The sequence below is a fragment of the Pipistrellus hanaki genome, assembly GCF_964339955.1.
Source record: "Pipistrellus hanaki genome assembly, chromosome: 1".
Taxonomy (NCBI): domain Eukaryota; kingdom Metazoa; phylum Chordata; class Mammalia; order Chiroptera; family Vespertilionidae; genus Pipistrellus; species Pipistrellus hanaki.
Window position 1 is genome coordinate 186,244,242 of NC_140503.1, and position 12,671 is coordinate 186,256,912.

Sequence of the window (12,671 nt, forward strand, 5' to 3'; positions counted from 1 at the left end):
TCTTGATTCTACCTTGTGATGTTCACAGTTACCTCATATCCCTGCCCACAACAGGATTCCCTCTGAATCAACTACATTCTTGTTATTTTAAATCTGTGGCTAACACAGGGATTGACATCTCCCTTGCTAGGTATTTGGAAACTTACCACTCACTTTGGTCGAACATAAAAGTAACAAAGAGGCTGAAACCGGTTTGGCTCAGTGGATAGAGCACCGGCCTAGGGACTGGAAGGTCCCAGGTTCGATTCCGGTCAAGGGCATGTACCTTGGTGGCGGGCACATCCCCAGTAGGGGTGTGCAGGAGGCAGCTGGTCGATGTTTCTCTCTTATCGACTTTTCTGGCTCTCTGTCCCTCTCCCTTCTTCTCTAAAAAATCAATAAAATATATTAAAAATATATATATTTAAAAAAATAATAAAGAGGAAAATATTTTGATTGTGCTTTTCTTATTTCTGCAATAGTCACCTCTTTTTCAGAAAAGCAATATATATTTTTAAAAAAAAAGAGCCACCAAAAGTTCAAAATAATGTTACAAAAGAGTGCCTTTTATGCTTTGGTCTGGCATTTGTGAATCTTAACACTTTAGAGAGAAAACAGATAGGATATTGTCCAGTATGATAGATTTAATTTTATTATATATTTCCTTCATTTAGTGTAGTTAACATAAATGCATGTCCTAACAAATTGATAGATCAGTTTCTTAACCTTCTCACCTATAGTGCTTGTTCAGAAAAGAAATAGTTGTTAAGTAGGGGATAACCATCTACTATACTCGTAACATTGACCTCTCAAAGTATCTTATTTTCCTAATAAGCAGCCATTTCAAGATTGTGCTAATCTACCTGGATTATTATAGCTCTTACTTTCTCAGTTTTTATAGAAAAAAAATAAATTATCAGCCCAAAATTACCCAAAATGATAGCATTTCCAGTTCTCTTGGAGATCTGTGCCATACTTGACATCCCACTTTGAGACACAGAATAGGGATAGAACTTAGAGTGTTGCCAAAAGTCATCCAGCCAAAATGAGATGGTTACTCAGTAATTAGAATTAGATACTTAATTAATTAGAATGAATAAAAGTTGGTTCAACGATGAATTCAAGATAAGTGTTCAAATACTACCAGCATTCTTTTGTTGATAATAACGAGATTGAAAATACAGTAGGAAGCTCTGGCTGGTTTAGTCAATGGATAGAGCATTGGCCTGCAGCCTGAATGGTCCCAGGTTCAATTCTGGCCAAGGGCACATGCCTGGGTTGCGAGCTCAATCCCCAGTAGGGAGTGTGCAGGAGGCAGCCTCTCTCATTGTTGATGATTCTATCTCTCTTTCCCTCTCCCTTCCTCTCTAAAATCAATAATATATATATTTTTTAAAGTCACTTACTTATAAAAAATAAAAAAAAGAAAATATAGTGGGGAAATAAGTTCTCATTCCCAATGGCATGTTAGTGAGATATTTACTACACATAAACTTAAAATATATATTACCTTGGTAAAGAAAACATCAAAATTTTCGATATTTAAGATTCACGTAAATGTACAAATTTTCATATTCCTAGAAAAGCTAAAAATAGCAATTGTTTCAAAGTATTCATGTAATATAATCCCAGAGAAATTGTTCTCTTCCTAAAGAGCTGACTAAATTTTTCATCTTAATTTCAAAAAGTAAACAACTGAGAAAATAGAAAAAAAATATTTTGGAAAGACGAAGAAGAATGTGGAAGGATTAATTATAAAATGGAAAGCAAAACTTATTAAAATCATGTATATATGTTGCAAAAATACACATTGATAGATCAGTTTCTTAACCTTCTCACCTGTAGTGCTTGTTCAGAAAAGAAGCACTATAGGTGAGAATAAATAGAAGAAAATAGAATACCCTGAAATAAAGTCCATTTAGTATTTGATAAAGGAGACAAAAAAAAAAATCAGTGATAAAAGGAATGTTATTTAGGATCACAGATTAAATGTTACAAGAAATAACAGTTTATCTCTAAATCACAGCGGACTTTGTAAAAAGGGTTTATAGAACATTAAAAGTGGACAGGCATGAAAGTAGGCTTGCTTGTTGGGTTTGCCAGACTGTGGGGCAAGTCTTTTCCTTACCTTATGTAATATTTTGTGCAATTAAAAATAAAATCAATAAACCAAACCCAAAAGTCAGATTCACATACCTAGGTAATATAATAGACCTTCCTGCAAATGGGCTTTAATTCAGGGCTTTCTCTGATGCTGTAAAGGTGTGGCTACTGTGGTTGCTTTTTAATGGTTCTCTAAGGACCTACAAATTTGTCCAGCACACATCCCAGTCATCCACAGATGGGCAGGCTTCAGCTCCCAAGCATTAACAGTCATCTCCCCAGGCCCTGGCCTGAAGCCTTTTCTCAAAGTTAAGTTGCTGGTATCTGGGTTTTTCTTTGGGAAAAGCCCTATGCCAGGCATTGCATCTCTGCTCTTGAAATGTCAACATCCGTCTTCATTGTCTTCACCACAAAGATCAGTTCTTCAGAGACCAGTCTGCAGCTGAGTCTGTTCACAGTAGCAGGTGGAATCTTAGGGTCAACTCATCCTTCTGGCTTTGCAAACAACCTCAGAGTGGTCTGTAGGCTTGTGTACAAGTCACTCTATAAAGCTGCTTTAATGCATGAAGTTTCCACCATGAAATGTATTTCTTTAGATTCAGAATTTATATCTCCAAAATTCCCTAGTGAAAACAAACATGCTGAAGCCTCCAATGAGACAAAGACAGATTTAAAAGCAGTCTATTTTAGTTTGATAAGGTTACGCTTTTACATAATCCCCATTGTAATACTAATGTCAGTGACTTGAAGAAGCTCAAGGTTCTGGCCTAAAGCCCTACATATTTTCGTAACTGCAGTGTGTTGGGGATTAAAACTGCTTTGTCATGATATTCCTCCAATGAGAACTTGTGGTCAAAGAATTTTCGGCATCTTGACCTTCTCCTCTGTCTGTTCCTCTTATTCATACACTCAGCTCGGAGGGGGGATGCCACATTAGGAGCTCAGAACCCAAAAAGAAAGAGGTGTTTGCTTGTGTTTGAGAAAGTGATCTGAACCCTAGGCATCCTTAGGAGGAGGGCCGATCCCTGCTTTCCTGAGAGCTGCCTTAGCACTGAGCGAGCCCTTGTTTTTCCCAGACCACTGAGGGAACTATAATACACCTTATAAGATGCTAATATTTTCTTTTAGTCTTAGTGTCTAAAGACTACCCACAAGTCTTTCTTTGTCTTGCAATGAATACAAGTCGTGGAAAGCAGTGCAGTCAATTATAAATTTTCTTAAGTCTGTTAGACTCTAACATTGTAGTATAGATCCTGATTTTTGAAGCATATAGTCCAATTGGAGAGTGAGGGTGAGTGCATAGATAGCGATTAAAGCACAATTAAGTGGTAACCTGGGTATCATTCTATTGTTATCTAAGTGCCATGGTACAGGGAGCTTACATTTCTTTATCTTGCTTTCAGTTGGAGCTATCTGCGTATTACCACCACACATAACTTTAGGGACCACTTTACACCTATACTAGCTCTTTTTTATTTTCCCAGTTTTCCTTTTTTTTTTTTTGGATTTCAATTTCCCTGGCAATTTGTCAATTTCAGATTATTTGAATATCAACTGTAATACATCTCTTCTGTGTGTGTGTGTTTTTTTTTTTAATAATATATTTTTATTGGTTTTAGAGAGGAAGGGAAAGAGAAAGATAGAAATATCAATGGTGAAAGAGAATCATTGATCTGCCGCCTCCTGCACACCCCACATTGGGGATTCCTGGTCAGGGCACATGCCCAAACTCAGGCATGTGCCCTGACCAGGAATTGAACCATGAACTCCTGGTTCATATATCTATGCTCAACCACTGAGCCATGCCGGTCTGGCTCTAATATACACCTTTTAATCAAAGCATCCAGAGCTTCCCCCCCTGGATAACCAGCACACAACCTTCCTGACCTGTTCCTCCCCCAGGACATAAAGTAGCGGGAGTGGGCTGTCCCTGCAGAGATTTCTCTTTTGTTACTCCCCGGAGAATGCCGTTCTCTCCTTCCCTGTAGTAAAGTGCTATTTTAGGGTTCAAGGAAAAGTAGGGAGGGGAAAGAACAAAAAGGCTTTAACTAAAAAAAAAAGGGGGGGGGGGACTATAATAATAAAAAAAGCTTTTCTTCTTGATTAAGAATTGAAACTTATTTTTAGGTTCATTTGGCTACAAAGAGAGGGCAACTTGCATGCTCTAACGGGAGCAGTCATCAGTGTAATGAGTTGGAGTTGTATTGTTTGCTAGAAGCTCTGTGACAAGCCCTCACTTAAATTACTTCTAACAGTTTCTGGTGTAGTATAATATATCTTTAGTTTGTCTTCAGTCCATACTCACAAAAATGCTAACAGTAGTAAAACGAGAAATACATTAAAATTTAACATACAGTGATAGTGTCACTATATTTAGTTGTGCAAAATAAGGCTTTGTAGGCAGTCAGAAGCAGATTTCAGTCTAAGCTCTTCATCTCACTGTGATTTTGGGCAAGTAACTTAGAACTTAAGACCCATTTTCTTCCTCCCTAAATTGGGAATTATACTAATACTATTTCATAAGGTCATCATAAGGAATAATTATATGTGTAATATATATTTATAATACACTGAATGGCCAGATTATTATGATCTTTGAATGCATAATAATCTGGCCCACTCAGTATATATATATATATATATATATATATATATATATATATATGTAATATACCTGTAATAAACATAATTTGATAGCTTTTCCAGTTATATTGAGATTTTCTAAAACGTGGTAAAGATTTCATTTGATAAATTTCTCCTTTTTATTTTTATGTCATAGTGAGAGAGTATGATAAGTTGAGATGTCCATTAAATTGATAAAATGGATAGATTTATTTTATTCAGATGGTATATACCTGATAAAGATTCAGCATTCATTTTTTAAAGGAATTCCCCATCCTTGGCCTCACTGGGAGATAATTTTTTGCCATTTTGGAGATAAGTGGTTCTTGTTTGCCAGTAACTATTTTTACTGTATTTTATGTTTAAGTACAATGGGTTGTGTATTTGTATCTATCTTTCATTGCAAATAATTAACCAATTCCCAGTTTTCTTTCAGGTAAATGTTGGAGATATAGTTATAATAAAAGGCAAAGAGTATATACCTGCTGACACTGTACTTCTCTCATCAAGGTAGAGATACCTACTGATGCTCAAACAGTGTAGAGGATGGTCTCTCTACCCTGCATTGACCTTGTATTTCTCCAAGGAAATAAGGAATAAACGAAGAATTTTAAACCTCTCTGATGATTCTGAATTAAGCATTAAAAATTTGATTGTTCTTAAGAGACTCTTTCATGTTTGCTATATAAAATAAATGATAAGCACTGTACTTTATAAATCAGAACTTATAATTATGGTTAAGAGTCTCCTCTTCCTCTGGATATGTCCAGATCCTTTAAATGTGGACCACTAACTCTTATCTGATTTCCTGTCATTTATTTTATATAATACATGGATTGGGTTGTACTGATTTTATCTTGCAATCCTTGTTCATGACGAATCTCTTTATGATGCATTTGTATCTCTCTCCAAAGTTACTTGATTTTTATGGTGCATTGGTACAAGAAAATGGATGATTTCTTTTTTTGACATCATATCTTTTGAAATGCCATACTCTTCCAAGAAAAATTGCAGTATTTTTATCCTTTTTTTTTTTTAAAGTTCTTTCCATTACTGAATTTAGATAATTTTTGTTTCACTCATATTTAAGATAGTCATGAATTAGTATTCAGAACATATGACACTGTTACCCTTTAAAGAATATGACTTTCAAATGGTTTTCGGTTTAAAAACTATAAAACTAGTCCTAACATAAAATAAGAAAATAATGTTTTTAATCTTTTAGAGGTTGTTTATCGTCATTTCCTTGGACAGTTTTATTTGTAAAATCCACATATAAATATGGACAGTGTCCTTTTTTTCAAAATCTGTTTAATCAGGTCTTTATGGAAAGTGATTGGATGTATGACAAATTAGTGAAATTCGAATGAGCAAGTAAAACTTATCCAGTTATTTATAGAAGTAAGCCTATAAATAGTTGAAATATATTTTCATATTTTTTAATCAGGAGCTCTGTGCCATTTCTTTGTAGATTTTGAAGTTATGAAGTTTTTAAATTAACCTTTATGTTTATAGTTTCCTTTATTTAGCGTTTGATTAGGGTAGGTTTCTAAAACTGAAGTTAAGGGGGTGGCCCGCACATGGCAGTGTGGGAATGAGTTTAACAGGCAGTCTGTCGTCTTTGTCTCAGGTGCTGCAGGGCCTCAGTATGAAAGAGAGCACTGCTTAGGAGACAGGGGGCCAAGTTTCTTGGCTTGGTGATTTTGAACAAAACACTTAATCGCTCAGGCCTTAATTTCATATCTTTTTAACTGAGGAAGATAGATTACTTAAACTCTCATGCTCCTCAATTCTTGTTGTTTAAATTGATAGCATTTCATTAAGCTTTCAGCATGTCTGACCTATAGAATGATATGCCAAATAAAAGTTTGAGAAATATACTAGATGACTGACCACCTGAATGTCATGTTTATATAATTTTCAAAATGATAGTAAAACATTTCATCAATTTGTGTACTGATTTTTTTCTGATTAAACTTATCATGGAGACATTATCATAGAAATAATCACATATGCTGAACCATTGATTACAATGTTTGAATTTCGTATGCTCAAAATTATGAAGGTAACTGCCTATACTGCCCTGGCTTTATACTTAGCTCTAAGTTAAATGTTGTCAAAATATTTCTCATCTGCCTCTTTCTTAATCCAGGAAATCCCCATAATGCTCGGTGCTTGTAGTTCTTAAACTTCAGGGCATTTTAAAAGGATTTATTTTCTAAACATTAAAAACATTTGCTGGTGGCTATCAATATTGTCAAATCAAAATAGTTCCTTATATCTTAATATAGCATCCACAGTGATTAACTTTCTCCAAAAATTAGTACTTTTAAAAAGATTACCTGATATTTCTGTACAAGTGACAAAATACCACCTGTCAGTCTTTTTTTTCTTCTTTTTTTTTTTCAAAAGGGTTTTTTAATTACTTGGCTCTTTTGAAACTTCATTAGATTTTAAAAGCAGGTGAAGTTTTGTCATCATTAACAGAAAGAGGAATTTTGGCTTTATTTTGTTTTTGGCCACTTAACTTTAGCTAATGATAAGGTCACTGTTAGACTACTTAATTCCTAATCTAATATCTTCATTATACCATATATCTGTTATCAAAATCAGTACATGGTGATTTTCCTCTGTACTAGCCATAAACAACAATTTATAATATTTCAATTTCTAATTTTTAAATTATTAATTACTAGTAGTATATCTTCTTTGAGGTAGTTTGAAATTAACGCATGAACATGTTGAAAGTAGTTTCATTGATTTTCATTTTGAAATAAAGAAACTGAAATTTTGTCATATAACAAACAAATAGATGCATGAGTTTAGAATGTATAAACTAGAGTAAAATAACTCAGACTATTAATTCAAATCCAAACAGGTTCTTGGCATGTCTACTATATACTTTTGAGATTTTTCTCCCAGGTTCAAAGGATTACCCTCCCAAAATGATGCACTTCTACACTTTATTAGTTATTAAATAACTCAAAAGACTTGCAATTATGCCTCCTAACATCCTAAAATCCATGTATTTGCAGGTCTGCATTAAAGTTGATAAGATATTTATGTAATAACTTTGAAAATATTTTGTAATCAGAAAATTTTAAAGTTTTTTTTAGTGTATGTATAAAAGAAGAGCTAGTGCAGTATACTCTGTTTTTCAAAAGTATTCAATAGTTTCCTAAAAAGTAATTTCCACAATTATTTCCTTTCTTCTGTGCTAGGAGTGGACACAGAGTAGATTGGCAGAAGAGTGGGGGAATTAGAGAAAATAAAATCTTTCAGATAAAGTAGCTCTCTATATAGAAAGATCTTTTTATTAAATATGATACGATGTGTTTATGATTAAATTTTTAATAAATCAGAAATTTTCACATTAAACATTGAGCTTGAAAGTGAATAATAATCCTCCAATAGTCCATGTTTTCTTGTACCTTTGGACCTGATCAAAATAAGTTTTGAAAAAATTGGCATTAGACATTTTATTAACATGTGTTATTTTCTATAATAATTTCAAACTTTCTGTCTCCTTTGTCCATTTGTTGTTTTTCTCTGTTATTTTTTTTCCTCCATTTTGATTATTTTAAACTGGGACCTGTAGGTGGCAGTAGGGGAGATAGTGAAAGTGACCAATGGGGAGCATCTCCCAGCAGATCTCATCAGCCTGTCCTCAAGGTTAGAGCACGGAGCCCTGCAGGATGTGTGCATGGGATCCTCACCCTCCACCAGAGAACAGTTACACCAAAAGATGACTGAGTTCTGTGTCTCTTCCTAGAAAACACAGACTTTTTTCTACTTCTTGGGGATGGACATTTTACAGATGTTTTAAAGGCCTTGTTGAAAGCGATGTTGGCTGATGTTTATCCCTTAAGTAGGCAGATTCAGCTCCTATCAGTAGGAGCCCATGAGGCATGCCATTAAAGCTAGACTTTAATTTCCTGTGCATCATTCATATATATATTCATTTTTTTTTAACAACATGCCTAAATACTAAGGCTTAATTCCGGTGCCTCTCCAGGATATTATTTTGAACAATGTTAAGCTTTACATGAAAGCTATTGAGAAATATTTAAGATTTTAAACGGTTGTCTTACATCTGAAATTTTCTGTAAGTTCTAGAGAATCCCTTCAGCACACATGGCTGTTATTTGGGCTTGTCTAGGGTCTATGGAGGACTCCCTGCACAAAGCTCACTGTTGTACATTCTGTACCGCATGCTCCAGGGTCAATCGTTATCCCATTTGTAACTAGTGACAAAGTGCACATGACTGTGGTAATGTCAGCTGCTAGTGTCTTGAGCGTGATGTGCATCTTGTTTCATTTTCCCACTCGCTAATCAAAAAGCCTGCTTTGCTTCTCGGCCTGTAGTTTGTGTGTTGGATGTCTTCATACTCTGCTGAAATATCTAATGTCGAGCATGATTCTTCTCTGATACCTCTTGCTGCCTTTTCATAGCGCTGTTAAGAACCGCTTCAGTGATAGCTGTCTTCAGGGATTAATATGTTCTGAATTGGATGCATATTCAATTTGCCCCATTTCAAGTAGAAATCAGCCATTTAACTTTCTAATTTCCTAGCCATTTAAAGTCCTAGAAAAGTTGCTTTTTGAAAAAAAAAAAAAAAAAAAAAAAAAAGAATTAGAATGTTATTCTCATTTTAATGGGAGAATAGCCTTGGATCTGTAAAGTAAAACTTTTTAATGCCTTTTTTACTGCCCAAATCTGGAATCAGCATTGTTCATTTAGCATGTGTTTATCGTCATGCTTCTGTATTTTCAGATGTGCTTTATAATTTCATAAACCATTTCTGTTCCAAATATATATATAAGTAAATTACAAATTGAGAGCAATTGCCAGAGCCACATTAGTATTGTAACAGTAATAATAATTTTAAAAAAACTTTGAATAATTGATAGAATGAAAAATAAATATTGAAAATTTTTCCAGTTGGGGAAAAGTATCAGTTTTTATGGGATTATAAAAAAGCCCATAGAGTAAATTGAAGAACATGAGAACATGCAAAGTTACTTTAAAGTGAATCTGTAAAATATTTTATAGCCATATGGTTAATAATTTTCACAGATCTTCAGGACACAAGCTCTCTGCCCATTTTTGAAACTCATAATAGTCTGTTTTGCACATACACACATTGGAAGTGGATTAGAAAATTCCAGATTGTAACTAATAAATGTATTTCTTCCCAGCTTTGAATACACATGCTCGTTAGAGTGCCTTCATATTTGCTTGTGTGATGTTCCCTAATTAGGCTTATGTAATCGAGTGCCAATAAGACTGATTAACTTCAGAACGCTTTGCCTTATATTTGAGAACCAGCTTATACATTGGGACATTATGTACTATACATAATAACCTGTCTATAATTATTACACAAGGACAGTTAGTATGTGAAGGGGCAGGATATAGGTGGTTCAGGACACGGTGTTTGTGAGGGTAAAAACAAAACAAAGCTGGAGAACCTACCCTCCCACCAGCCAGTGAACACCAAACTAAGGCACCCAATCTTCTAGGTCAAAGAGCAGTAGGGCTAAATTGGCTGGTTTTCGTTTTATTTCTGTTTTTTACTGTCCCAACAGTCTCTAAAACAACTTTAAGAAATAGAATAGGAGCAGAAAGCTACTTTCACTGCAAAATCTGTTCATAACATTTTTAAAAGTAGTTTCAAATTTTCAGTATCACAGTTCCTGTGATTCTAGTCATCTTCCCTACAAGGGTAGTACATGCAAGTCTGTAGAAGCAGCCATCTGGAATTTTCTAATCAACCACTTTCCTGAACCGGTTTACATGTGGCTGTGAGAATGAACCTCACTTGATATTTTTGAGTGAAAGATAAATCTGGGCACAGAACGGCTTTACGTTGCACATACAGTCTGCGATGTATCTGTGTGGATGAACACTTGAAGTCCGATGGGACACATTTAAGCATTTACTTCCTCTTGAAAATCTGCACTGATTGTTGCCAGGAAACCACTTTGGGATCCTTCTGGCTGGAAAGCTGGTCCATGAGCTGTCATGCATGGGTTCTGCCGCGCAGCGTTTTGTACTGAGAGTGGAAACCGGCAAGAAAGGGGGCGGCTAGAGCTTTGCTTAGAATGAAATCAGCTTAGGGAGTCTGAGCAGTCAGGAAGCTAGTGTCATGCTTTTCTTCCCCCACTGACCCTTTCTCCTTTTCAATCTTAAACAACAGCGAGCCCCAGGCCATGTGCTACATTGAAACATCCAACTTAGACGGTGAAACAAACCTGAAAATTAGACAGGTAAGACCTGACACAGATTTGTCTCGTGGCTGCTGTGTTCTTACGTGGAATCAGTAGCTTTACTTCTGTCTCGAGTTGAACTAATTCTGTCCAGTTGTGGGTGTTTTCTCACTGAGCCCCTATGAAGAGGGTTTAAAAATCAGTATCATTATGTTTTATGGAACACTCAGATTTACTTGCCTGATTAAATAGGGTCCTGTTTGGATAGATACTATGTTAAATATTTTTATGTATAGTAGCCAACACTCTGATGATCACAATAGTAGTCATTCTAATTGCTTTTTGTTGTGTGTTAGCTTATTCTTTTTGCCTATTCACCTGACCCAAATTATTTGGCTTACCTATAGTGAGAAGACAGTTTTCGTTGCTGTTCTAATTGTCTCACTCATCTCAAGGAATAGTCTAGATTTGTTTACTTCTCACACCATCTCTAATAGAAAGCAACTGTAGGTTTTTATCTTTAAAGTTGTAAAAGGGACTTGAAAAATGTACAGTCACTTTTCATTTGAAAAACAGGGATGGCTCTGAGAAATGCATCCCAATGCGATTTCATCATTGTGCAAAATACGCGAACCTAGATGGTTTAGCCTACTGCACACCTAGGCTGTATGGTGTAGTCAATTGCTTGTATACTACAAACCTGTACATGTTACTGCACAAACAACAGGAGGGTAAATCAACCACAAGAGAAAATGATGCCAACACTGAGTGTCTGAGGCTGCTGCCTCCTTAACACGCATCCAGTTTATAGCACACTTTTTTTGTAAGTAGAAATGGTATTTTCTAAATCATGATTAAAAAATATATAGTAAATACATAAGCCAGTACCATCATCATTACCAAGTATTATGTACTGTACATAATTGTATGTGAGCAATGCATTGCAATGTCCGTAAGCGAAAAGGATTGTTCAGCTCCATGATAATCTTCCAGAAACGGTCACATATGCCATCACTTGTTGGTCAAAACATTGTTAAGCTGCTCATGACTGTGTTACCTAGAGTTCTAGGTGAATGGGAAGAAGGACATGTGGTAGATTGGGGTGGAGGGGAGGGAAATCGGTCATCACAGCACCTGAGTTTGGTTCCAGACATTCCTTGGCCAGAGGGAAGAACTGGTTTGGACATAGATTTTATTCATTTTTCAGCCACTTTCTGAGATTCAGCAGAGAGATTCATACTGTATTTATTTTTTTAAGAACTTATTTTAAAATATCTTTTCAGACTAGTTTATAGTCTCTCAACTGTATTTTAGAACTTTCCAATAGATGTCCTATTCTTGTGCTAGAAACCTGTGTTCCAGTGAAGAGGAAGGTATCCCTTCATTAGGAATCCACAAAGAGTGTTTGTTGTCTAAGGGGGAGAATTGTTTATAAAATAGTGGGACCTCTTAGGTCATAGGCCTGGGTGGATTCAGAATCCCCCTTTCCCCCCCACATGCAGTGTATTTGATATACTCTTTACTTACTGAAACATTTCTAAACAGGGCTTACCAGTAACAGCAGATATAAGAGACATTGACAGTTTGATGAGAATTTCCGGCAGAGTTGAGTGTGAAAGTCCAAACAGACATCTCTACGATTTTGTTGGAAACATAAGGCTTGATGGACATGGGTATGTAAAGCCGGTCTTCATAAGGACACAGAATCCCCTGTGTCCCAGTGTATTGCTAACCTGGGTACATACTTCCTTGTGCTC

General features: G+C 35.5%; 1 protein-coding gene across 4 annotated transcripts in view; it reads left to right on the forward strand.

The window, feature by feature from the left end:
• ATP8A1 (ATPase phospholipid transporting 8A1) overlaps positions 1 to 12,671 on the forward strand; it is a 200,481-nt gene that overhangs the window by 53,321 nt on the left and 134,489 nt on the right. For 2 of the 4 annotated variants that reach the window (XM_084900562.1, XM_084900563.1), the window contains exons 7-9: positions 5,141 to 5,214; positions 10,905 to 10,974; positions 12,460 to 12,587. In XM_084900562.1, coding sequence (XP_084756688.1) covers positions 5,141 to 5,214; positions 10,905 to 10,974; positions 12,460 to 12,587 — 272 coding nt within the window. Of the gene's footprint in view, positions 1 to 5,140; positions 5,215 to 8,302; positions 8,377 to 10,904; positions 10,975 to 12,459; positions 12,588 to 12,671 lie in introns of all 4 variants that reach the window. The other 2 variants (XM_084900561.1, XM_084900564.1) reach the window with 1 other exon arrangement.